The following is a 25,954-nucleotide window of genomic DNA, read 5'->3' as shown; positions in this document are numbered from 1 at the left end:
GGGATTTAGGAATCTTTAGAGTTTGAGAGTGTGGCTTATGCCAACCATTTGACAGCATGTCAAATCTGCGAGGCGCTGCGGGCAGTTTTTTTTCTTAGTCCAGCTAATTAACTTGGCCTACTTCAACGCGGCCAAAGATAAATGGCCAAACACAGTGGAATACAAACAGATTATGAAACCGGGAAGCAAGAGGTCGAAAGGTGAGCTATTGTTCTAAGATGTTTCAGTCGAGAGGCGATCGTGGCCCAGAACGGTTATAAAAATGGATTTTGCAAAGATTGGTAGTTTAACAAGAATAGGGATAGTTTTTTATTTGTGTATCCTGGCGGCAGAAGGACAATTGCAAAGTCCTGCCTGGAGCGGTTACTACATAGATAATGGCACCCACTACCTGCTTTATCAAGGGCCAAGACAAAAGCATCAGAACTTTTTGCCAGCCAATATATCCAGTAACCCTGCGATAAATGCCTTGGAGGCACAGGATTACCTGCCAACTAGGATTGTGAATGGCAAGAAGATCAAGTGCAGCCGAGCACCGTATCAGTGTTCCCTGCATTATAATAATTATTTCATTTGTGGCTGCGTTATACTATCCAACCGCTGGATTCTCACTGCCCAGCATTGTAAAATTGGTAATCCTGGAAGCTATACGGTTCGAGCGGGATCCACACAGCAGAGAAGAGGTGGTCAACTGCGTCACGTCCAGAAAATTGTGTGCCATCCGCGCTACAGCGAGTACACCATGAAGAACGACCTGTGCATGATGAAGCTGAAGAGTCCACTGAAGTTCAACAAGTGTTGCCAGAAAGCCAAGCTTCCGTCGACGAAAACCAAGCGATTGCCCAAGTGCTATCTGGCCAGCGGATGGGGTCTGACCTCAGCGAATGCCCAGAATGCCCAGCGATATCTGCGGGGCGTAGTAGTCTGCAAAGTGAAACGTGGTAAATGCCAAAAGGACTACAGGAAAGCAGGGATCAAGATCTACAAGCAAATGATCTGTGCCAAGCGAAAGAACCGAGACACTTGCTCGGGAGATTCTGGGGGTCCGCTGGTCAACAGTGGCGTTCTTTATGGTATCACGTCGTTTGGAGTCGGTTGTGCCAACGAAAATTATCCTGGAGTCTATTGCAATATCTTGCAATACGTTAACTGGATAAAGATGGTCGCGCGCAATAATTAGTTAATGAAATATGCAAAAAAATCTATTTTTATCAAGATACTAGAAATAAACTTAGAATTTCCTTTCGCGAACCGGCTTTTTGATTTAAATTTTAGATAGAATTTCTATTTATTGTCATAATCATCAATTTGCAAATCTTCTTTTATAATAAATTCTGAATTTTACGAATGAATAAATTAGCAAAAATGTTTAGAACGTATACGTAATATGCAAAAGAGTTTTGTTATGAAACGATTTGAGGAAAACCGAATGACAATCCATTTTGTAGTCAAACCTCCAAGAGAAGAGTATTAATTATAGGCCAATCAATATTCAGTAGGTCGCATGCCAAAACTGGAGGTCATTAGCATTCTTGATTCTAAACTCTTTGCTAAACCGGAGGTCGCGCCAAAAGGTCAAGAACTCGACTTTCAGTTATCGACCAATATTTGATCTTTACGGTCGATTTGTTTTTGTACGGATGATGAAACTTTCGGCGTTGGTTTTATTGCTCATTTGTGGCCATAAAACCTGGGCTAAATCGTCACAGGAACGAATCGTAGGTGGCGTGGAGCTGCCCATTCATATGTCACCCTGGTTGGCTTCTATTAGTGTGCATGGGAACTACAGTTGCAGCTCGGCGTTGATTACTTCCCAGTGGTTGGTCACAGCAGGCCATTGTGTTAACTATCCAGATAGATACTCCGTTCGCGCAGGATCCGCATTTGCTGATGAGGGTGGTCAGAAAAGGGAGGTGCTGAGGATTGTCCTTCATCCAGATTTCAAGCTGCAGACTCTGGAGAACGATATCGCTTTGTTGAAGATTGGTAAACCCTTCACTCTTGGAGGAAGTGTTCAGCTGGTAAAGCTGCCGCTACCAGGACTTAATATCCTTCCCCAAACTCTGTTTGTGGCCGGCTGGGGTAATCCAGATGCCGATGACAGTGACTCGGAACCCAAGCTACGTGGCACTCTGGTGAAGGTTATAGATCAGAGACGTTGTCAACGACTTTATTCGCAATTGGATCGACCCATTACGGATGACATGGTGTGTGCGGCGGATGCTGGACGGGATCACTGCTACGGAGATTCAGGAGCTCCGCTGGTTCATCGTGGCAGTAGCTATGGCATCGTATCCTTTGCCCGTGGCTGTGCTGATCCTCGTTTTCCAGGAGTCTACACCAGATTGGCCAACTATGTTACCTGGATCTTCAATGTCCTGGAAAATGATAGCAAAAATAATCGTATTATTAACATGAAGTGAAATGTAATAATTGAACAATAAAAGAGATTTGTATTATGCAAGATTTTCCGTTTTATGAATACTATATTGTGCCACTTTTTAAATCAGTTCTTCCTGCATCTGCTGGTTGCTCATCGCTCCTGGAATACTCGTTGCATTATACAATTCGCCAGCGATTTCCCATCTGAGGAGCCGCTCTTTCTTCGTGCCCAACCAAGGCGATAAACTCGTACCGCCGGTCGACGGCAAATTTGTGTAAATTATGTATTTGTGCATTTTGATTTCATTTAAACGAAGTTTCCTGATGGCCCCTGGCGCATGTCAAATATCAAAACCGAAACCAGCCTGCCAGCTAGCTGGCCACTTGCGCAACAGCCACATCCAGCAATCCATATCCATATCCAGCCCCATCCCGAATCCGCATCCACATCCACATCCCAATCCCAGCTGGCCAAAATATCACTGCCATATGCGGTGGGCGTGCTCCGTTAATGCTGCACTCTGGCGGCCCCCGAAATTAACATAATCGTGCTGCCGTTGCTGCTGGGATCGGGATCGGGGATTCGGATTGGGATTGCCTCTGCCCGATGTATCCGACATGAGTGTGATGCCCCAACAAAGTGTTGAATGCTGGCGCTGGCTGTCAAGTGGAGGCCCCTGGGCATTGGCACACTCAGTCGCCACCCGCTTAGTTGTGCAATGGGAGCATCAAAAGTGGTCTGACTTTTACATGGATTTTCTTCGCTTTTTTTAGTTAAAATAAAATTTTAATAATATGAAAATATGCTTAAAATTTGCATTTTCGCAAGTGTATGTGTTTTTGGGGCTGTGTTTATATATATAAAAGGGTATCAGCTGTGTGGGGTGTATACGCTTGCTAGTTAGGCATGTAAATCTCTTAAGCATAAATTCACACCGAATCGGCTTCTCTTTTATGTATATGTATATTTTGTTATCATTAAGTTACGCTTATACAATTCGTTACGTATTCTAGCCTAAATGTATACCATCATTTTTGTTTTTTCCTTTTGCTCTTGTTATCTTGTTCTTTGTATATGTGTTTTTTTTTAAGGTTCTTGTAAATTTTAAATCGTGTATGCATTGGTGTCTTGAAGGTGGACCAAAAGCGAATGCACAAACAAATCAACTGTCAACTCGAAAAAATCGTAAAAATGTGTTTAAAAATCGATAGCCAAAAGCCATTAATAATTGTATTTGGTTTCTGCAACATGCGCGCACAATAAATTTCACAAAATAAGAACGTAAAAAATTTACAATTACAAGCACACATAATTTGTTTACCATTGTTTTTAACATGTTTTCTTTTCGGATGCAATCTTTAAAGCTATATAACAATTTTAGTTTTCATTTTCGCATCTCTCGTTTGGACTCGATCGGATTTCCAATAACCGCTTTCGTTCTTGGTTTTTGCCTCAACAAGGATACAACTTAATTAACAGTAGTAAATGATCAACTAAGGAAGTACTTGAAGATTGACAGTTGGTATCCCAGACAACCACTCAACTTAAAGGGGCACAGTATACCCATTAGCTTTAAAAACTTAAAATTTCGTGTGTGAATGGTAGGGAGAATAATTTCATAGTCAGTTGAGTGGCGTTGGGGATGCCTTATGCTATCTTAGGGGCTGGTTTACAGGTTTAGTTATTGCAATTGTGTTAGACTCAAGTTCTGATTGAATGTAAGCTTCCTGCGCGAAAACTGGCTGATTTCTCTACTCATCTTGGCTGGGTGTCGTTGCTGTTTCTACTGCTCCTCACTTTCTATCGCTGGATCTTGGCTATCTCTCTCACGTACATCACATATTTTACAGTTTAATAATACTTCCTTACACATAATTTATTAATTAATTCATATTTCTCTCTCTGCAGTTATGTAGAGCTAAAATTGGTTGCTTCTGCTGCTATTGTTGCTAATGCTATTGGACAGCTCCATATACACCAGCCAGGCCTTGATTAGATGACGTTCCCTTAGTTGATGATCCCATTGCTGCTCCTGCTTACATTGCTGTTGATTGATCGGCTCCAGTTTACGACAAAAACGGATTTGTTGCTGCTTCCGGTTTGATCCACGGCATGTTGTTGTTTTGCTGCAAAAATCGAGTTCGGATTAGTTAGTGTTCGATACTGGGGTGCGGGTAAATCTAATTTGCTATAAATAAGCGCACTACATGCAGAGCTTAGAGCTATTTTAGCCAACTACTGGGGTTAGTTTTAAGGTTAAATGTTCTTAGTTTGTTAGGAGGGGAGGTCTACGAGTTAGATAGCGGAGCATGCACATTCGAAAAACATTTTACCCATTTGCATTTATTGCATATTGTATGTGTTTTATTTAAGCGTCCAAGCCTCCATTGATGGCTACAATTAGAAAATATTATGGATCAACTGGGTTTTAGCAGAGCTGTTTAGGGTTAAGATGCGTACTTGTTTTCAGACGAGCAGCAAAGGAAATGTAATTTAAATAGTTATTTTAAACCTATTTCCTTTGCTGCACTCTTCAGTTGGCAGTTCGTAATTCTCATACTTGCAAGTCAAACAAAAGGAAACTAAATCAAATAACAAATAAATTCAATATAAACAGAAAAACGCAAGCTAAACAATAAACGACAACTTTTGGCAGAGGAAGTAGTAGTGGAATTGGCAGTAGCGACAGCTTCAGCGGCAGCACACTCACTTCCAGCTTGCAGTTGTTGGCCGACGAGGACGAGGGACCAAAACTCATGACAGGCTCGGCCACGAAGCCCATGGGCGCTACACTAATGCCCGGGGTCTCGGCCAGCGAATCGGATAGGGCGCTGCTATAGCTGGCAGCATAGCTTGAGTAAAGTCTGGGAGTACCATAATTGCTGTTGATATTGTTATTACTGTTGCCATTGTACATATAGGTTTCGTCAGCCGGTGCTGTTGGACTATTATAGTAGGGACGGTCGGTGAATATATCCATGTTGCGGATGCCATCGATCCCCGGACTCGGACGCATATAGCTGCTGTAAATGGTGCTATTGCTGGTGGAACTATTCAAGTTGCTATTCATGTTACCGCCGTTGCCAATGATATTGGTGCTGCTATTGCTTTGGTACGCTGCGCTGTAGACCTGCGAATTCAGCTGTGGCTGGAGGATGTTGGCGGAGGGAATGATGGGATTACTAAACGCACTCAACAGCTGAAATTCACCCGCGGACGAGGGGCCCAAATTGAGGCTAGTGGGACGCACGGGAGGCGGAAGTTTGGGCTAGGATATCGGGTTTCACATGCAAAAGTTGCTCAATACGAAATGACAGAAGGACAAACGATAATAATAGGAAACAAAATGCACACGTGAAATGATAAGATAGTTTCGAAAAGTAAACAGAAATATCGATAAATCATCAGACAGCAAAACCTCAATAAAATAATTAAGTTACAAGTACAAGTTGGTAGAGTTTCCCTAACACCGCAGACGCATTTAAAGTCCTCAAAATCCTGGCAACTCACCTGTGAAGTCGCACTAACGCCACCCATTACGGGTGCCCAGGGATCCTGGTTCATGCTGACTGAGAAGGGAGCTTGCTGTTTCAGCTGATTGATGGACGGCACCTGCAGAAAATAATAAGAAATTCATTAGGTAAACTATATCTCTAAAATCCAATTCAAATCTCCACTTACGGCTGGCTGCTGTTGCTGGAATAGATTCGTCTTGGGCGGCATCACGGTATCGCTGAATGGATTGTATGCCGGCTGATTGCCCGTTTGCGTCTGTGGCGCAATCGGTTTGATCAGATTGTCCAGGTTAACCAGCGCGGAGTTCTCGCCGAGGAAGGAGTGGGCATCCTTCAGCGGTTTCTTTGCCGTGGCGCCCGTCGACGGATGCACACTGCTGTTTATAGCTCCATTTCCGTAGTTCGCCGATAGCGGGTCCATGTCATCGAGCAAAGAAGCTGAAAGTGGTTTCTCGTTGATAAGCTCGAATGCGATTATGTTTGTTTAATGAAAGACTTACCATTGTTATTGTTGGAGGCGTTCGAATTGCTCAGCTCACTCTTGTTCCGGTTAGTAATTAAGTCAAACTCATCAAACTCGGGGGATTGCTTCTGTAATTTAGATAAAACATTTTGGTAAATAATTTAAATAAAAGATATGGAAAGCAAGAAAAAACTAACAAAAGGTCAGGCTTATTCGATTAGATTATTTATTAGGTAAATACAACTAAAAATTTAATAGTAAATTAAATTATCTAGACATTACCTTAATGGCGCCAGTTCCCAGGGCTTTCCAGGGATCATCCAGGCCACCTGCGCCAGCCTGAGGTGCTGCTCCTCCCGCCCAGGGATCCGCCAAACCGGCAGCTGCTGCTCCTCCTCCTGCCGCTGATCCTGCTGGCTCCACCAGCCAAGGATCCGCCGATGAGCTGCCATTATTTGCCGCATGGCTAACGGGCGCAGCTCCCAAAGCGCCGACAGCAGTTGATTTTATCAACCAGCCCTCAGCAGGAGGACCAGCCGGTGTGGCTCCACGTCCGTTCTGGTTGGCATTACCATTGGTCTGTAGCCAGCCCTCGTTGGATGAGCCCGAGGCCACCGATGGCGACTGGGTGCGACCTCCCCAGGCATCGTTTCCAGCTGCTCCGCCCAATGGCGCCGAACTCATCGGCACTCCGGCACCCATGATTGTACGCGGGGCAGCGGAGGGATTCCAGGGATCGACTTGCGGCGACGAAGTTCCCGACCAGGGATCAGACAATTGGCTGGGAGCTCGGGGACCGGGCGTGGCCCACGGATCGACTACAGCCGCTGGAGCGCCGCCTGCAGCACCCAACGGCGGACTCGAGATGCTTGTGGCGCCAAGCGAAATGTCCAGCAGATCGAGCAAATGGCTCTGGGGCTCCTCCTTTTTGGGCGCGGGAATGGGTCGTCCATTTGGATCCCTTATAAAATAAAGATTTGATTAGCAACCTAAGAAGATATATTTATTTTTACTCCCTCTACTTACTTGAAATCCTGCTCACTCTGGCTAAGAGCAAGTTGCAAACGCACATCATCACTGCGCCGCTTGGCCTCCTCCTGTTCCGCTTCCTCTCGTGACATGGCCATGGCCAGCTGGAGCTGAAGTTCCTCCTCCCCGGCTGTCTGGGGCCGAACCATTTCCAGTTCGGACACGGACTTGGGCGGCTCCTCCTGCCAGCCAGGCGGCAGATCCCTTTGCGAGGGCCCATCAATGTAGCCATCGCTGCCGAAACCACTTGGATGCTGGGCGAATCGCTCCTTGGCCTTTAGCGCCTTCACACGCTCGTTCTTTAGCCGCTCGTCGTCCTTCAGGAGATTAACCAGCTGCTTTGCCTTCTCACGGACATGGGTGCCCTGATCCTTGCCCTCCTCGAAGTAAACGAATTCGCGCAGCGTCTGGATGGCGAAGATGTTCTCCTTGCACTGCTGGGCCACCTTCTCTGTGCCAGTCTTGATCAGGTACTCCAGCAGGATGAGAGCCTTGTAGACGTGGCGCCAGTTCTTGCCGTGATCGTTGAGGCGCTTCCAGATCATTTGCATGATCTCAGAGAAGGCGACCACATTGTAGGTGAGGTCCGCTATCTCGCCCATGATGGCGGCCGACGGACCCCACGGGTCATTTGAGGTGGCCTCGCGCACTTTGACCTATTTAAAAAAATTTTATTTTAGTTATATAGCTACTTGGAATACAGATCTATCAGATCACTCACCTGAGCATCGGAGTAGTTGTGCGCAAGGTTCTTGATGTTTCTGCGCAGACCAGCGACATTGACCTGCATATCGTCCTTTTGCTTTCTCACTGTGTGACGAAAAGTATGGAAGAGGGTATTAACATGGCTATATCTTGTCTATCCTACCCTTGAAGGGAATAGGGAGTTATTTGGGTGTAGGGGTTATTGGTTTTCGGGTTAGGTTCTGCTATCGAAAAGTCCCGCTTGGATGTGGATGCGAATAGGTGAGGGGTTAATTTGGGATTTCAGTTATTTTTTGACAGTTTCTGTGAAGTTTTCTGAAGTGTAGACCGAGTTTCGAGTGTTAAATGTGTGTCGGACTACAAAATCTAAACAAAAACAAACAGAAACTGGTGAAAACTAATCGGTTCCATTGGTTTTGGAACGTGTGTGGAAGGTGTTACGTGATCGGTATGGTGAGTTTTGCTGCTCTGTGTTGCTGCGCTGTGTGGTGAGAATTGAAACTCTAATTCAAATCGATTCGAATCGGTTTAACATATCCCATTTTTATTTGACGATGCTTTTTTTAAAGAAATTTAAGGTAAATGGGATGGATTGACATTCAGACTTACTTTTCGTTTGTTTTTGCGTTTGACTTTGCTTTTTATTTTCTATACTTTGGGCTTTTGCTTGAATAAAAGCTATAGATTATTTTGCCCTTTATTCGTTTTGTTTTTTTTCGGTTTGGTTTATGTTTATTGCTGTTTAAGTGCTCCAAAGCAAGCTAAATATGAGATACAAGATAAATACAATCAAAATACATAGTAAAAGAGTACACATACGGATATACATATTTATATATAGTCAAATGTTTGTCGTTGCAATGGTGCAAAACACACAATTAGATAGATAAAGGTATTGCTAAACTCAAGTGAAATAAAAGAGTGAAAGCATAATTTAAAACAACAAATATAAAAAACGCTCCGATTTAAAGCGCTGCTTTAAAAACCACACCAGACCTTACAATACTAGAAATGTGGGCCCAGTCCAGAGGCCTCCTAGAAGAAATAATTCAATTTGCGGGAAACGAAATGCAGACAGAAGGGAAAAACAGCACGGCAAAAAATAACACAAAACACAGCAAAGAGTATTTCCCTTGACATTTCCAAGGCGACTGGGCAGTACACTGCACAAAAAACAATTATGAAAGTAAAGCGATATTAATAAAATATTTTTACATAAATATTAATTCCGAGTGAACCAACAACTACACAAATTATATTCCTTAAAAATAGTATCCGTTGTAAATATAAGGAAAAAAGTTAATAAACTCATTATTAAATACAATATAAGCATTTTTATATCCTTAAAGGGTCAATCCAATATCATCGCGCCAATTAAAAAACGATTTTAAGAAGAATTATCTGATACTTTAAATTTCTTTCTTCCGACAAACCATTTCATTTAGCTAACGACCCCACTGCATCAAATGCCTCAGCTTGAACTTAACCCATGGCAGACCAAAGCAAGAAGCCGCAAAAATGCAAAATAACCAAAGAAGAAGAATCAAAAGTGGACAGACTATCGTCTACGGCCATGTCTGGATATGCAAATTCTGCGGCCAAGCTGCATTATGCATTAAATGGCGAGCAACAACCACAGCGAGAAATTATAGCAAATGAATTGATTTTTTCCCCTTCCTTTTCGCGGTGTAAGTCTATTTTTAAAAGCAAAAAATGCACATCGTATAATCAAATTGTTATCGATTCGCTGGCAAAATTGGCGAAAATTCTTTGAGAACTTAGAATAATAAAGAAATCCGAGTATATACACACATATATCTTAGTGCAGCCGACTGACCGTTGCAAATTCGAGCAGATTACAGATAAGATAACTACGTGCCTTTGTACAAGCCAGACGAAATGTTCTAAAACTGTCTTTGGAAAAAGTAGATAAAACCGCATTTCGTCACATTGCGTGGGTTACGTTTTCATAAAATTTACAAGGTAATTAAATTTATTGAAAATAATATTATCGGGCTATAAACAGAACAAATATTTTGTTTTTGATAAGCATATACCACATTTTATAAGGAAAACGATAAGGTTGAACATTATTATCTCTATACATCTATTGGAAATTGTTTAAAAATATATAAACAGGTTCTCCCCTTAATATAACCGATTTTAAAGCAATTAAGAAAGTAATTAACCCCATCGAACCTCAAGAAAAGTCCAGAGGTGCTGCTAAAAGTAGTAGAATGTTAAATAGCGAATATTAACCAGTTTATAACTGGAGAATCATTGTTGGCTTTGATACAAGCACCGTTCTTGTGGCCGTCCGACCACTTTTATATTTATTTTTGTTTATTTTTCGTGTAAACAACGCACTTGACACATATCGAAGAGAGCCGGCAGCGGCGAAACTCCATCGAGAGCCCGCCTCAAAACTGTAACTCACAGATAAACCCGTTCCGCAAGTATTCGAGCTATGCGAGCAGCCGAGTGATAATGTGGGGGAATACTCGTATCCGGGGAGCAAAATTCATTGACCGATCCACAGACGACGATCGTAGTGAAGAAGGGCTATCTGTTTGTTTGTTTTCATTTAGTGGAAAGAAGGCGAAATAATTCAATTAAATGTCGCGCAGAAAAAAGGCAAAAAAAACTACGCAAATGAAGTGCAAGAGTCAAGAAATACTGGGTGGTGGGGGTTTGGGGTGGTTCCTGGTCTGTTTTTGTTATGGTGGTTGCCTGAACTTGAGCAAATTGAATGCCAGACAGAGCAAAAAAGGGGCGAGGGGGAGGCAGTGAAGCTTTCTTTGTGTTCCTGCACTTGACTTTCGGCAAGACGTCGCCGTTTTATTGCCAAAAAATATAAGTACGCCTGTGTGGGGGTATCAAAACAAACAGAATGCTGAACGAGTTGCGAGTCACTTTGTTCGAAGGCAGGGAGCCTTGACGGGGCAGCGGTTCAATGAACGTAGCGAAAAAGCTCTGAAAAAATCGCTCCAAACACCGAACTGAAAAACCAAACCGAAAAGGAAGCGGTGCGATGTGCGAGGTGCTCCCCGATCGAAATGCGCGATGGAACTGATCACTCTGGGATCGCTCGTTATATCTAAAAGCAATTAAAGGCGAGCAAAATATTCCACATCCACGAGGCTTTTAGACGTGCATTATTGTCAGGCGTTTAGCATGTTTCCGCTAAGGTGAAATATTGATGAAAGCCTGTCGGTAATCAGGTAAAAAAATCGTTCTCTTTGGGTATACTTTTTGTTCTCTGACGATAAACAGTTGAGCTTTTTTTATTTTGAATTTTTTGTAATTTAAAGATCTACCTTGTAATTTAAAATCCAAAAAATATTTATGTAGGTTATAGTTGTAGTAACTTTAAGAAATTTTGTATGATTTATTACAAATATTGCTTATCGTTTCTTAAATTCCGAATTTGGGTCAAATTCTGAAACGCTTTAACCTTTATAGCAACCATTCAAAGCTTATCGCAGTTGTGAATTTCTGTTTTTCTTAATAAAAATAGTTTTGTGGAATTCCAAACATTATGAGTACTATGTTGTCGCTTTAAAATTACTCTATGTTTTTGTTTACTACAGAATTTGTTTTTTCAAAACAAAAATAAAAATAAACATTCTTTTTGAAATATTAAAAAAACACAAAACATTGTTAAAACCAGTAGTCTTAGGGAATTTCCACTGTCTGAAGATACTATTATTTTGCAAGTGAAATGTTTGCCTTTGGTTTACGGTTATCTGAGCTTTCGAGATGTTTTTCTATTAGCATCGCAGACCGGTGAAAAGGGTTAACCGCTGGCGACGAAGGTCACTGTTCGCTTGATGATGCTGCCCACTGTGCAACACGATCGCAGGGCCCCTCCCCGTTTCCCCCACCCACCGCCACTGTTGCATTTTCCAAACCTGCTGCATCTGTTGTAAATGCGGGCGTACATTACATAGGTGTCATATGAATATATACAAATTAATGGGTACATGGGTGCTTTCTGTGGCTGTGTGCGTGTGATAACGAGTCAGAAATGCGATTAGATTTCATTTGTGTCACTCAAACACACACACCGACGCACTGGTGGGGGCCCAAATGTGCGAAACTGAAACTTCATTCATTACTCATACGCCCCCCGTTGCAAGCATAAACCCGTTTCCACCCACGCCCCTGGCAACCCTGGAATCACTATGACTAATCATTCGACCGGCTAACGGCACTTATCAAATTAAAACAACAAACAACACAAAAGTCAAAGCCAAAGAAGCGTTATCAATAAACATAGTTTAAACTGTTAGCGGGGGAATTACATTTGGGCAGGGGATATTTAATTACGAAAATTAAATTTGATTATTGTAAAAAGTAATCCCCAGAGAGAGAGAGAAAGAGAAATATGTTTGTTGCCCCCTCCCACTTACTCTTTCGCTCACCTGCAATGTTGCTGTGTTTATTGTTGCTTTTGTTGCTTCACTGCAGTTCGCCTGTGTGGCTGCGTGAGTGTGTGTGTGAGTGGGGGGCTCCGTGTGTGTGTCTGTGTGCCTGTGTGTGTGCGACTCCTCCTCCCCAACTAGTTTTCTTTTCTATATTTTACGACTTTCTTTTCTTTCTTTTTTCGGACTCGAATAGACACGGTCACAAGATGACGATGACGACAATGCGACGTCAACAAAGGAAAAACAGCGGAGCTGCGCGCACGAAACGGGTATCCAAGATCCTGGCACTTTTTCGACTTTTCGGGCACTCGACTGCGACGGCCGAGATGATTTTACAGCCTATTTACCCTTTGCACTCTGCACACAAAACACGAATTATTATTTCTTTCTTCTTTTTTTGCACTCTGCGCTGTAGTAGGACCGCGGCCTCAGCGATTAATTAATACCGTCCGGCCGAAGAAATACCATATTTACTTTTTCAAATATACTAAAAGTATACAAAAATCTATCGATATTTTAATTTTATCAAATTTAAAAACAAAAGGGGAAAGAATAGTTTATTAACTGTATTGAATGATTTCAACGCTGATCAAGCGATTTGGAACTCCTTTCCAGTGTATGGAACATCTTTAATCTGTTAAAATATAGCCTGATATCTAAAACGATTTTTTTTCGAGAAACATTTTGTTTACAGCCACTATCGTTAAAATTAACACAAACGGTCTCACCAAAGACTGCGATGGGTGTCCCCGCTAATGTTAAGGTGTGTCCTTGCTAGGCCTAGACCGTTTAACTTAGCGGAGACACCAACCGCAGCTAGACCGTTAACGTTAATCTTAACATTTCTGTACAGACACCGGAAACCACTGAAAAAGTGGTCTGGCAACTCCACTGGTTTGAAAATTTGAAAGTTTCTTGCTGAAATAAAAGTCTTGTTTAAAATTAATTTCCCCAGAAAAGTACGCGCAAATATAAATATTTTAAGCTGCACATATCAGGTTGCTAAAAAATCTATTTAAGGCCCATCCTTATCTGTTAATAAGTGCGTGTTTTGTGTTAGTGGGTTTTTTGAATATTACGATAGATAAACTCGACATTTAATTGATCAATTAGCTTTGCACGTTATCAGGGCGTCAATGTGACTAGCTCAAAGTTTAATTTGGTTTTAATTCACAAATATAAAAGGCCCACATCGGAATCGGTGGCTAATAGTTGATTGAAAACAACGACAACATGAAGTATACCATTCTAGCCTTAGCTGTTGGCCTGCTCTGCGTAAGTTTGCAGCTAGAAAATAAAGGTTTTTCACCTAAAAACTTCAAAAAATCCAATTTTAGGTTAATGCATTGGTGCCTTCCCCCAACGAAAACACCGATAGCGATGTGAAAATAGAAGCTTTTAGTGCGCTCGGGCTAACTTACAGGATTCTGGAGGCCACCCTGCGCAGCATCAAGGGATTCAACTGCGTCCTCAAGTGGGTGGGCGGCATTGAGGACAGTGCGTTGCAGTTTAACGCGGACGTGGAGTCCTGTGGCGCCACCGCCAGCCAGGATGTGACCAATCTGATCAACGCTAACCTCAAGATCGTCAAAACCTGCGACGATATCGTCAATCTCAAGTCGAAAACGTGCGCCTCGGTGGAAGACGAGGAGCCCAAGGTCTCCAGCAGTTGCGTTGTGAAGACTGCGGGCAAGGTGTGGTCCCTCAAGGAGCAAGTTGAAAGTGCTATCGCACTGGCCGAAAAGATTCCCAAAACCGGACCGAATGCCGTCGTCTGTGTGAGCGATGCTGTCAACACCCTGACCACCTACTACACCGCCTTCCCAAAGAACATGGTCATTTGCTCTCAGCTCACCTCTTAAAGTGTTAGTTCCCAGAACCAATTCAAGCATGCAATAAAGAAACCGTGGTGATCACACTTTTTCAGTTTTAATTATTTTATTAAGTAGGAGTGGTATAACACAACTACCGGAAATTGCTGAACTAAAATTGTTTCCTAATTAGTGATTTAATCGACCTATGTTTACTATTGAGTACGTTAGCGGGCTCGAGGTCATTTTTAGAAGTTGAGTTTATAATTTAATTTCCTTTACTAGTAAACATTTTAACTACAAGCATTTTTTTACCCACTTTGTGAAGATTTGATAAAGTTGTAACATTTATTCCGCCGTACAGAATTTTTAAATTTTAAATGTAACTTAAAAAATGGTTAATTTTAAATTTAAATATTATTTAAAAATAATTTTTAAAAGATATTAAGCTAGACCACAAAGTTGCATACCAATTAAAAAAATAACTCAAACGATTTTTAAGTGCTGCATAAATTTCCAAAACAAAGCTATATTAAGAGATAAAAAAAAATAAAAAATAAGGCTTGTTATTTGTCGATCCTCTATAGTTTCACGTAGAATGAGCCCTTTTTGAAAGCCAAAGAAATCCCGAAACGTGACAATAAAATAAAACAAATATAAATTCAATTTTTATTTACGATTTTATTTAGAATACCATTTTGATTTTTATATAATTACACTCTAAAATCTATTTTCTCATTTTGTTAACGAACGGATAACAATATTTTTTTCTCGTTTTTTTTCTTTTGTATTCGTTTATTCATGTGTACGGATACGGATGTGCTGGTGTGGGTGGTTTTTGGGTGTTTTCATGTGAGTGAGTGCTTTTCGTTATTAACATTAGCTGCGTTTTGTTGTTGCTGTCGTTTAACTCTAAGTACCTACTTGTAGATGTTCAACGCTCGTACGTGTATACAGTTATTAAATATAGATTATGTGTATTTGCAGTTGCATATTCGATATCGCCACCTTTCCGTCTCCATCGGTTGATTTTCGGTTTTCAATTTCAGGGCTCTTACTTTGATTCACATAAATTATCGTATATAAACTGGTTTCCATTTCGAATATAATTCTCTGAAATTAAAAACCGTAAAGCGACCAAAACACACACATATGCGAAATTGAGCCCCCAACAAATAAGCTTAAATCATAAGACTGTCCTCGTACGTTTGTCCTGATTTTCCTGGGTCGCTTGAGCCCCCGAAATCCGATCGAAATTCGCGTAAAATCGACGAAAAAACTAGGGACCGTAAGTACTCGTTATTTGAGATTTTTATTTTAAAACTACTACTGTGATATTTTGTTTTAAACGTAAAAAAAACGTTCTTTTTACTCTTGTCCACAAAGTATATGCATGCAAATTAACAAATTAAATTAAAAAACCAGTTAAATTGTTGATTTAAACTTGTACAAATCCCAGTAGGCCCTTTAAAATAAAAATCTCAAATAACGATTATTTACGGTCCCTGGAAAAAACTCAACAAAAAAGCGTCCGGTGCAACAAACTTTTCGATTTAGCGATGGCTTAAATAAAACATAATAACTAAGTTAACTTAAGGCATACAAATCATACGAAGCTCGCTCCCTCCGCTCCTTCCGGTCTCCATCGATTCCGCCTCCTCCGTCCACCGTCAGCGATTTACAGTAAAATAATATGTTTGCTTTGGGGGAATCCCCTCCCCCCGAGGAGCCTAGGGGACTCACTCCTCCGGCGGTTCCTCCGGTATCTGCAGGCTCTGCGCCGCGTGCGGATACTCGGCGTGCACGGAGTTGGAGTGCACGGACTCGGAGTCCTCCTCCAAGGCGTTCGCCTTGCTGGGCGGCGAGTGAGTGAGTGCATCACTGCCCACCACCGGCGGCTGCACCAGATTGGGTATATACTCGACCGTCTCGTACTCGGTCTTGGCCACCGCCTCGTGGTCCAGATCACGCTCCCTTTCCAGCTCCCTCTCCCTTTCCCGCTCCCTCTCCCTTTCCAGCTCCTGCTGCAGGGAGGGATCCTGAACCTCTGGCGGAACCAGGGCAGCCGACTCATCCTGAGCCACGCCATCCTCCGTCTGGTTGAGCGGAGTGGCCGGCGGATTGGGCTCCTGGAGCTCCACAATCACGGGCAGCGTCTCATTGGGCTTCGGCGTCGTGGTGCTGGTGGTCGTGGTGGTGGGTGCAGTGGTGGTTATCACCTCGGTGGCAGCCACCTGACTGCTGCTCGTCTCTGTGGTGGTCGTAGTGGTCGTGGTTTCCTCTGTGCTGCTGGTGGTCACCGGAAACGCTGTCGTGGACTCGTTCTTCTCCACTTCCGGCTCCACGGGAGGTGGCAGCGGTGGTGCCTGGGTGGTGGTGGTGCTCAGCAAGAGTGGTGGTGGCAGCGGCGACAGCACCGGACTGACCAGCGTGGTGCCAATGAGCACTGGATTGCCCAGCGTGGCAATGATTGGCGGCAGCAGCTCGTCATTCGCCTTGATCAGCGAGGGCACCAGCATCTGCATCACCGGTTTGGCGTCCTCGCGACCACCCAACTTCAGATTGGTCACCATAATGGGCAGGTCCACCTTGTACAGCATTGGGAGTACCGTGCACACCTCCTGGTCGTTCTCGAAGCACTGGGAGCGTCCGCGGATTCGGGCCTCCTGGACCGCCATCAGGCGACACAATTCGTTCAGGCGCACATCACACATTATGGGATTGTCTGGAAAAAGATGGGATGAGGTTAGAGAATATTTTGTTACCGATGTCTTAATGATATGAAATGTTGCCAATTTGAATTTTATTATAATAGTAGATAAATTTTAACTTTAGGGGTATTATAAATTTTATTAGGAGCGTAGAAAAGTATAAAACGTAGATCGATTTGATATGCGACCAGGTAAATTTGACCTGGTCGAAAAGAGTATTTCATGTAAAAACGAAATGGGTTTTGCATGACTTGAAATTTACATTGCCATATCGATTTTACGGGAACATGATTTTTTTGTATACACACCCAGAAAACAAAATAGACTAAAAAGGGGCCTAATTACCTAAAATTTTAGGAAACATGGCCAGAAAAACGCGCCAAGGCCATGCATTACCTAAAATGTTGTCCATGTGGACTATATTTTGTACGCAGTCTTGAATTTATTTCTGGTAATGGTTACCTCAAAAAATGGCTAGTGAACTAGATTTTTAGGTCAGAATTACCTAAATATTAGGTATTTTTAAGTAAGCTAACATTTTTACCATTGATAGTAACATATTTGCTTATTTTAATTGCTTATATTGTTTTATTCGGATAAGTAAATATTTTATCTTTCTGAAAAAATAATCATTTTATTTGGTCCTTGGTGGGAATCGATCCCGGGTCTTCTGCGCGAGAGTCCAATAGGCTAGCCTCTGGTCTACGGACCTACTTAAAAGCCCTGCGGCAAAACCAAAGCCTGCTTCTAAGGGCACAGGCTAATTCTATTTTTAGAATAGGGCACTATTACCTTAAAAGTAGGAAAATAGTCCACATAGGTATTGATTTTTTATATTGAATCTTTTCCATCACTAGCTTTAAGAAAAGTCGAATAAATTTGTTTTATATTAAACTTATAAAAAATGAATAATTTGCTTATTAATATTAGGGACCAATATTTGTATTAAATTGTGAGTAAAAATCGACTTCAAATTATTCCTAAATTTTAGGTCTTATGGACCAATTTTAAGGTTACGATGGCCTTAAAAATCTTTTTAGCTTTACCTAAAAAGTAGGAAGATAGTCCACATGCTAATATTTTTAGGTAACCCATTACCTAAATCTGACATTTTAGTCTATTTAAATTTTTTAGGTCATACGTTACCTAAAAAATAGTCCCACATTTCTCTGGGTGCACCACATTACCGAAGTTTCGATAAAAATAATACTTTTTTAACTTCAGAATATCGTATTCATATTATAAATCATAATTAAGATCATTATAAGATATTAAACTAGAATGCAATAAATGACTTCGATAAGAAAATTGGCATTATAGGTGATTAATATATACATTTACTTATTTACAGTTTAGCAAAAAAAAAAATTATTTTTTGAAAGAAAAAATTTAAAAATTCGAAACTATTAATTTTTATCACTAGTTACAAGAATACCCATATGTAATGTAAATAATGCCTTACCATCTAGATGTATCTCCAGTTTGCCGGGAACATTGTGATTCTTGCAGCGCGTGTTGGTGACGAGTTCGCTTGAGATGGTCGAGATCTGGTTGTTGGTCAAGTTGGCCTGGCACAGCACGGGCAGCCCCTTGAAGTCCTGCTCAAGTTTGGTGATATTATTATACGCCACCTTGAGGATCTTCAGGCTGGGTAATAAGGTCTATTGAAAAGTAAAGCCCTTTAGTAAGTTAAATGGTTAATCCAATGTAAGTACTCACCATTTCCAGAGGCTTCAGCTCCGCCAGCTGATTTCCGGTGAGGTCGAGGATGTCCAAGCGGATCATGCCGTCGAAATCGCCCACCTGCAGGTGCTCCAATCGGTTCCCGGCCAGATTGAGTATCCGGAGATTCGCCAGACCGGCCAGAGCCCCGTTCAGGGAATCGATTCTGTTGTTATCCAGGTCCAGATTGATGAGGATCAGATCCTGAACTCCCCGGGGATCGGGCAGCAGGCGTTGGATGCGATTGTTGGACAGCTGGAGGGTCTTCAGCGAACGCAGACCATGCAGTTCGGCCATCGAGAACTCCTCGATGTCGTTGAACGAGAAGTTGGCCACCTTCAGCTTGAGAATGGGCAGCAGCGAGGAATTGAGCGACTTGATGTGGTTACAGCCCATCTGCAGGGTCTCCACCTTGGAGCAGGAGGCGAACTCATCCTTGGCCAGGTACTCCAGCTCATTGTTCTCGGCCATGACCTCGGACAGGTTGACGGCGTTGCGGAGGACGCGATCGAAGGATCGCAGTTGGTTGCAGTGGATGTGCACCGTCTCCAGGCTGTGCATTCCGGCCATGTTGGCGGGCAGTCGCTCCAACCGATTATTGTGGGCCATCAGCAGACGCAACTGACTGTTATCGGGCAACTCCCCGTCCAGCGAAGTGATATTATTCGCATTGATGAACAGCGACTCCAGGTTGTCCAGATCGTGAAGCGATCCATTCAGCGACTCCAACTGATTTCTACCCAGATGCAGGATGAGCAGGCTCTTCGGGAAGGATCCCTTGTCCAGGCGCTGCAGGATGTTGCTCACCAGGATCAGATTCGTCACCCGCTGGATGCCCCGGAAGTCCTCCTGCTGCACCGCCCGTATGTTGCACCGCCCGATGTCCAGGGTCCTCAGGCTCGGCATGTGGCTCAAAGCGTGCTTCGGGATCTCGTCGAGTTCGTTGTCGCCGATGCTTAGGTAGGTGACATTCGATAACCCGCGGAACGGCACCTCGGGCAGCGATCTATAAATAGCGACAACAAAACAAATCCATTACAATTTCGTGTTATTAGAAGGAGAGATCCGGATCGGAGATATGCAGATATATGGCTATCGGAAAAGAAGAGTTTCTTATTAAAGGAGTTTATAAATTAGCTAAAGATTAGTCCGATTTTAGTAAGGATCGAGTGTTAAATATTTTTAATATTATAGACATATTTGATGTACACAATGTGTACTACACATTAATATCGGAATATCTAAAAAGGGGTAATCTTCGGTTTATATTTCCAATAAATATAAACTAAAGAGTTCATAAACCTTAAAAGGATTTTACGTTTGAGTACAGTTAAACAGCTCTTTTATGTTCCACTAAAGTATTTTATTTTATTACTCCGGAAACATTAATTATTTATAATGTTATCTTTTTCGCTGATGACATATATTCAGCTCTTGCGTATATTCATTAGAATATAAACAAAACCATTTAATCTAAAAAATGTGGGAATTAAATCTTAATATTGTATATAGAAATTCCCAAAGAACATGATAAGATTTCTCCCGGCGTAACTCCAACTTTGAATGAACGTTTGATTTTATGAATGGTTTCCACAATAGAGCGAGGGAGAGAGCAATGCCCCTTAAATGTGATTCACGCCATGACAGCGATTCAAGCCAATCTGTAATTAGTTTTGAATGGGCCCATATCAAGTTTCGCATCCCTGGCCTATCTTTGGACCTGATGACGCAGCCTTATCAGGGGTACGAAGCCCCCGAAACCCCCACTCCGTTGCACCTGATCAGGCAGCAGTATCTTTATCGACGTCTGCAGGTGGCTATTAAGTTGTCGCCGTCGAGGCGCCAAACGGCCCCCGAGAACAGCAGATTCATGATGGGAACTGGGCTGGATGGCGTGCCAAGTGCATCCTTGGCGCCCGTTATTGGCATGTGGATGGGATGTGGGATGGATGGACAGTGGCCAGTGCAGCAGATTGATTGGCAGGCTCTATTTTTAGCCAGACGATCTTGATTGATTGCCGGCTCCGGGGAGGAGTGCTACTTTATCTGCGAGCTGGGCTTGTCAGGCCTTGATTATGTAATGAGTGAAGCTGGTAGCTACTCCTCTTTAGATACTGTATCCATAATGAGCCCGTTGAACTTGAGCACATAGATATCGAGATAGATGGATCGGTATGCGCGATGTATCCACAATTCCTTAACGTCAGCGGTATAATTGTCACACGACCTAAACTGGCCCCTTGATCATTGATTGAGCGTAATAATGAAATTCAATTGGACTGCCTGCTTCGCTCTTGACTGACCCCGGACCAAAGACCACGGAACACGGAGAGAACGGAGAGTCGTATGCCATATATTTACCATATTTACCCCAAAAATCGAAAACAAAAACAAGCATTCGGCTATTGAATTCTCTGTTTTTGTTTACTATGTTGACGGAATATTGAATAATCCGTTTCCATCGGCAACACTATCTCCCCTTTGGGAGCAGACAGAGCGGCTAGTAATATTCCACCCAATAAATTATGTACGCGTAGTTATCATAATTAATGACCAGCCAGCCAACGAGTGAAGCCGTCAACACTTTTTTCACACACTTCTCAGGGCTGTGACTGCAGTCTGATAATGCTGGTAATAACAAGAGTAATGCAATAATAGCCTCAAACAAATCTGCGAGTTATTGAACATATAATGGACATATAGTAAACCCCGAGCATGAGACCTTCTTATCGCCCGGGCGAAGCACAAGACCAAAGCCATAAATCTATCGAAAAGGCCAGTACTCTACATACAGTACTCTATTCTTGAAGATCCGATCCCCCAGAAGTCCTTATGTCCGTCCATTCATCGGTGTTGCCCACACTTGATTACTAGATTTAGAGCGGCGTTAAAAGAGATCATAAACTTGAGTTTATTGTTATTTTGGCGCCACTCATAAAAGACATTGAACGCTTATTCAAAAAAAAATCAACACAATTCTTATCAGAAATGTGAGGAGATTTAAAAAATTTTCTTGGACTAGATTGAAATTTCGTTCTTTTAAAGCATACAATATTTTCGTAGAAAAAACATTTGTTTGATATTAAATTTCCTTTCTGTTTTATTGGAATAAAAACCGGAAATATTTCTGATTTCCAACTAAGATCGGAGGAAGATTTCGCGGGAATGACACCGAAACCCCCAAAATTTTGCCGGAAGAGAGTTCTGTGATTCAACAAAATCATTCACTTTTCGGAAATTCCAAGTCAGCGTTCTAGAAAGTGATAGCACCGTGATGGCGCCACAAAGTAATCTAATGTTTATTACTTCCTAATCTAATTTAATAGTTTCTTATTAAAATATGTATTTTAATTTTAAAATTTCTCTCAGTGCAAATAAATTCACATGTGTGGTAGCGGTACTTTTCCTGGCTGGGTTGGCATGATTTGGTCAAAGCGCGATATTAAGGCAATAGGTCAATTGTTATAAATTGACATCAATGTAAAAAGCGTTCCCCGAGCAGCCAGAATCGGAGGCAGTGGCATCAGAGGCACGCGCTCTCCGCTGGATTCTCGATTCTCGATTCGCGGTTCTGGGGGAGATCGGCGGTCGGGGAGATGGTGCACAACACTGATTCGATCAAGTCGGGTAATTAAATCATTTCGTCTTGCACACAAACACACAAATTGCATTCGAAAGATGATAAATCGAATAGTTAAATCTTCAGAAAAGCAATTTGAAAAATAAATTTCCCAGAAATCACACGGCACTTTCTAGGAATTCAACTAATGTTATAAAACTATAAAAGTTCATGTTTTCTTTAGAATTTTTTTTGATAAATGGCTAGCAAATATATTCACAAGAGCGTGTTTTCAATAAAAGTCAACCTAATAAATTCCCAATAAATTCTAGGAAACAATAAAGATAAGTATATAAAAAATGCCGAGCTTGTTATAAACAAGAACCAATCTAGTACTAACAATAACATATGGTATTATAATATCTATAACAAAATTTTTTTAAATTCTGATCATGCCTTTAAAAAAAGGTCTATACTCAAATTTTGTATTCAACAATGACTTTTCTGTTTTTCAAATTCCTTTCTCTGAATGAATTTCTTTGGGCACAAAGAATCCTGACTCATTCGGGCTTTGATTCGAGACTCTCTTGCTATAAGACAACAGATTCAAATATCAATGAACCCGCGGCAGGCGCTTATGAAATAGGCTCGAATGTTATTTCTACACCGGGGAGAGATCGCTAGATCGGCGGCATTTATTTATATTTTTCTTATTTATAATTGCCAATATATAGAAGACAATGCGACAATTGAAATTCATTCAGAGTCCGAGTGAGAAAACGTGCAGGCGCCGTTGAAAAGATGCCTTCAACAAACTGCAATTATCAATTTTGTGTACGCATCAAGTATACGTTGTATACAGTCAGCTTATAAGGTGATGTATATAGGATCCTCCCCGTCAATACATGCACACTGCTGATAAGATTATCAATTCAATAACAACAAAAACAATAACTTAGCTTCGGCAGAGACTTGTGATTAAATTAGTAGCGTAAGAGTATATCGAATCCCGAGTCCGTTGGCAATTTGCAGCAATTCAATGCTACTTTCTAATTGAAAAATTAAATCATCTGGGCGGCAATTAAGATGCGACTGCAGCGGCAGCAGCTCCACATCCATTCCATTGCATCTCCTTCGCAATTTGCCCAATTGAGCCATAGATAATGAGGCGGCACTGGGCTCTTTGACGTAAACAAACGACATTGTTATTGTTTTAGTATCTACATATATGGCTGTAAACAAGACCTGGGGATCCGATCTGAGAAGCCCGTTTTTTTTCGTGAATTTACATAAGCGTATTGAAATTTGTGTACATTTTGCATTATTATTTTTCGCTTGGTTTTTTATTGGGTTTAAGGAACCTAAATTGATAGCCGGCCGAGCGGAAAATTCTGCCTTTCTGCGGAACTCGGCTACTAACCTTGAACTCCCCTGCAAAGATATTTTGATTGAATCTATGGCAGGGAAATTTCCTCAATAAATAATTTACCCACCTCAGTCTGCAGAAATCGCTACAGGCTAACAAGAAATTTTAAAACACATCGAATATGTAGTGGTAAAATCTTAGCTTGATAACTATTTTCTTCCTTTTTTATTGGCAAATCTTACAAAAAATGTAAATACCCTAGAAACCAAATAAGTGTATCAAAAAATAAAAAATATTAGCCATAGATTATATTATACTTGGGAGACTCAAAAAACAACCAGATTTTAGGAAAACCTACCAACAAAGTGATTTATTCATAACATTTGTAATCTATAAAATACAAATAAGCCCATGTTGAACTAATTTTTGTAAAATAGTGACTCAGTAATTGAATTCAGATAATAAAACCCCTTATTGAGCGAGTTTGCTCCTTCTCTCAAGAAAATATAACGGAAACCATGAGTCAACTCACTTTAGGCCGTTCCACTGCATCCGTAGCTTGTACAAATTGAAGTTCATATCCGTAAACGATCGCATTTCCAGGTCGTCGAGGTGAGAGTAGGTGATCTTGAGGTCTATCATGGTCTCCGTTCCGAGCTTATTGGCCAGGCTGTCGACGACGGCATTGAAGGATTCCAGTTTCTCGCAGGAGAGCTCCACATGGTTCCAGGCCTTGCCCGTTTCGCAGGTGCAGGGCGAGATCTCCGGTCGCACGGAACATTGGAGCGTCGCCAGGTGGAAGACGGTGTAGACGAGGGAGGTCATTTTGCCGATTGATCGATCGATCGGTCACTCAATAATTGGAATTTCACAATTCTTTGGCGGGAGCTAAATGGACACTTTGTTTTATCAATAATCTGTTCGGTTCACAGTTCACAAATCACGGGTTTCTAGGGACACGTTGCATTCGCTTGGGCGGCGGATTACCAACTGTTTAGAGCAGGCAGCTCCGAAAAACACGGAAAACTCGGAATTCGGAATAACCCACTAGGCGCACATATGCGTGCGTGCGGGGGTTTCCATTGCAGCTCGGTTTTCCAGCAGGATTTTGTAGATACTATAAACCGCTGGCATCGGATTTCAGTCTCTAGTTTTTCGGTTTTCGATATTCGGTTTTCGGTTTTTTTTTTCAAACACACGCGCACAACAACAACTACTCGAAGATCGGTTGGTTGGTTGGGTCGATCGTATCGATGGGATAGCGATCTGGAGATTCTCTCCTCCCCTCCCAATCTGGCTAGACCTCTTGACCCGTTTGTATATATGTAGATCGCCGTTCTACGGAATTAATCTTCTAAAAAATTTGTGTTTGTTGTTTAATTGTCGATTTCATACACCGCGAGAGTCTCTCTATACGAGTATATTGAACGTCTTTACTCCAGAACAAGATGGATGAGACTGCTAGCGGAGGATTCGTGTATGTTGCTTTCTGCTGCTGTTGCTGTTGCTGCCGGCGTCGCTGCTTCAGCTTCTGCTGCTGCTGCTGCTGCTGGCTTACTCTCTACCGATCTCATTGCTCTCTTTTTACGAGAGTCTTTTGACCAATTGGCTACTGGAGATCTGGCTATAATTGTCCGCAACACTCAATTACATGTGTTCCTGTTCTTTCGGCGCCAGGCATCAATCTCAATCTCCATCTCCATCTGTATCTGCAACTCAATCTCGATAGCTCGATGTGCCCCCTTCAAGTTCTTCGGAACCTAGTTCTATGTATGGGGCATCATTATACTGCCATGGACACATGTTGGTACTTACATATGTGTGCGCCGCACTCCCGATAAATTGTCCTTTACATAGACATCTGGCACTCGCCTCGCCGAGAAATGTTTTTAATTATGACTTTTCGGATCGTTGGCAGCGTTTGAATGGAACCGGCTTGTTTAAGGATCTCCGCAGCCCAATTGAGATTGGGCCAAATGAAAATTTTCCATTGGCGCCACAGCGATTCAGAGTTTCAGGACAGGGAGCGACAGGCAGCCGGGAGCAGGAGCCATGCATCAAAGTCCGCTGCCTTAATTTATCTCCAAGTTCTGGGCCCGCATGCATAATTAAGCACTGGGCGCCTTAAATGCGCTCGCCACAAATTCCGCAAATTCCCCGGATTGCGCGTGCCAACGATGTCTGCTCATCTCGTCTGCAGTTCTGGATGCAATTAATCATCGGGATCATCGGGGGGCGGCAGCCGAGTGGCTTCTGTTGCCCA

General features: G+C 42.2%; 5 protein-coding genes across 9 annotated transcripts; 3 read left to right on the top strand and 2 right to left on the bottom strand.

Annotated features, from left to right (window-relative positions):
• The first annotated feature begins 48 nt into the window (after positions 1 to 48).
• On the top strand, positions 49 to 1,329 carry LOC108065771 (trypsin 5G1). The gene has a single exon (XM_017153908.3). The coding sequence runs from the start codon at positions 263 to 265 to the stop codon at positions 1,178 to 1,180; it is 918 nt and encodes a 305-aa protein (XP_017009397.2). The 5' UTR covers positions 49 to 262; the 3' UTR covers positions 1,181 to 1,329.
• A 314-nt stretch (positions 1,330 to 1,643) lies between these two features.
• Positions 1,644 to 2,559, top strand: LOC108065772 (trypsin). Its single transcript, XM_017153909.3, has one exon. The coding sequence runs from the start codon at positions 1,644 to 1,646 to the stop codon at positions 2,421 to 2,423; it is 780 nt and encodes a 259-aa protein (XP_017009398.3). The 3' UTR covers positions 2,424 to 2,559.
• A 768-nt stretch (positions 2,560 to 3,327) lies between these two features.
• Positions 3,328 to 12,949, bottom strand: lqf (epsin homolog lqf). 5 transcript variants are annotated; one of them, XM_017154031.3, is made up of 10 exons: positions 12,520 to 12,949; positions 8,705 to 8,856; positions 8,112 to 8,200; positions 7,388 to 8,046; positions 6,644 to 7,322; positions 6,399 to 6,489; positions 6,065 to 6,336; positions 5,894 to 5,995; positions 4,717 to 4,777; positions 3,328 to 4,509 (listed from the first exon to the last, which is right to left on the bottom strand). In XM_017154031.3, coding segments are annotated over exons 2-9 (1,923 nt in total). In that variant the 5' UTR covers positions 8,706 to 8,856; positions 12,520 to 12,949; the 3' UTR covers positions 3,328 to 4,509; positions 4,717 to 4,747. The 5 variants fall into 5 exon arrangements, with proteins under 5 accessions (XP_017009520.2, XP_070070325.1, XP_070070326.1 ...); XM_070214224.1 differs by lacking the exon at positions 4,717 to 4,777 and adding an exon at positions 5,094 to 5,531 and having other exon boundaries at positions 12,520 to 12,948; XM_070214225.1 differs by lacking the exons at positions 4,717 to 4,777; positions 8,705 to 8,856 and adding an exon at positions 5,094 to 5,531 and having other exon boundaries at positions 12,508 to 12,948.
• An 806-nt stretch (positions 12,950 to 13,755) lies between these two features.
• On the top strand, positions 13,756 to 14,384 carry LOC123003110 (uncharacterized). The gene is made up of 2 exons (XM_044394658.1): positions 13,756 to 13,797; positions 13,860 to 14,384. The coding sequence occupies exons 1-2, from the start codon at positions 13,756 to 13,758 to the stop codon at positions 14,382 to 14,384; spliced, it is 567 nt and encodes a 188-aa protein (XP_044250593.1).
• A 610-nt stretch (positions 14,385 to 14,994) lies between these two features.
• ltl (larval translucida) lies at positions 14,995 to 25,616 on the bottom strand. Its single transcript, XM_017153952.3, has 4 exons — positions 24,224 to 25,616; positions 18,764 to 19,772; positions 18,507 to 18,705; positions 14,995 to 17,058 (listed from the first exon to the last, which is right to left on the bottom strand). The coding sequence occupies exons 1-4, from the start codon at positions 24,514 to 24,516 to the stop codon at positions 16,073 to 16,075; spliced, it is 2,487 nt and encodes an 828-aa protein (XP_017009441.2). The 5' UTR covers positions 24,517 to 25,616; the 3' UTR covers positions 14,995 to 16,072.
• Between the last annotated feature and the right edge of the window lie 338 nt (positions 25,617 to 25,954).

The sequence above is a fragment of the Drosophila takahashii genome, chromosome 3L (genome assembly GCF_030179915.1).
Source record: "Drosophila takahashii strain IR98-3 E-12201 chromosome 3L, DtakHiC1v2, whole genome shotgun sequence".
Classification (NCBI taxonomy): domain Eukaryota; kingdom Metazoa; phylum Arthropoda; class Insecta; order Diptera; family Drosophilidae; genus Drosophila; species Drosophila takahashii.
This window is presented reverse-complemented; position numbering and strand designations above follow the sequence as displayed.

Excerpts from the sequence above, each read along its gene's own strand:
- LOC108065771 (XM_017153908.3), top strand. The coding sequence starts at position 263 with ATGGATTTTGCAAAGATTGGTAGTTTAACAAGAATAGGGATAGTTTTT.
- LOC108065772 (XM_017153909.3), top strand. The coding sequence starts at position 1,644 with ATGAAACTTTCGGCGTTGGTTTTATTGCTCATTTGTGGCCATAAAACC.
- lqf (XM_070214225.1), bottom strand. Across the intron at positions 7,323-7,387 it reads CAGAGTGAGCAGGATTTCAA|GGATCCAAATGGACGACCCA; the intron begins GTAAGTAGAGGG and ends TTATTTTATAAG. Across the intron at positions 6,490-6,643 it reads TGGGAACTGGCGCCATTAAG|AAGCAATCCCCCGAGTTTGA; the intron begins GTAATGTCTAGA and ends TCTAAATTACAG.
- LOC123003110 (XM_044394658.1), top strand. The coding sequence starts at position 13,756 with ATGAAGTATACCATTCTAGCCTTAGCTGTTGGCCTGCTCTGC. Across the intron at positions 13,798-13,859 it reads TAGCTGTTGGCCTGCTCTGC|GTTAATGCATTGGTGCCTTC; the intron begins GTAAGTTTGCAG and ends ATCCAATTTTAG.
- ltl (XM_017153952.3), bottom strand. The coding sequence starts at position 24,516 with ATGACCTCCCTCGTCTACACCGTCTTCCACCTGGCGACGCTCCAATGT. Across the intron at positions 18,706-18,763 it reads AGCTGAAGCCTCTGGAAATG|ACCTTATTACCCAGCCTGAA; the intron begins GTGAGTACTTAC and ends ACTTTTCAATAG. Across the intron at positions 17,059-18,506 it reads ACTGGAGATACATCTAGATG|ACAATCCCATAATGTGTGAT; the intron begins GTAAGGCATTAT and ends ATCTTTTTCCAG.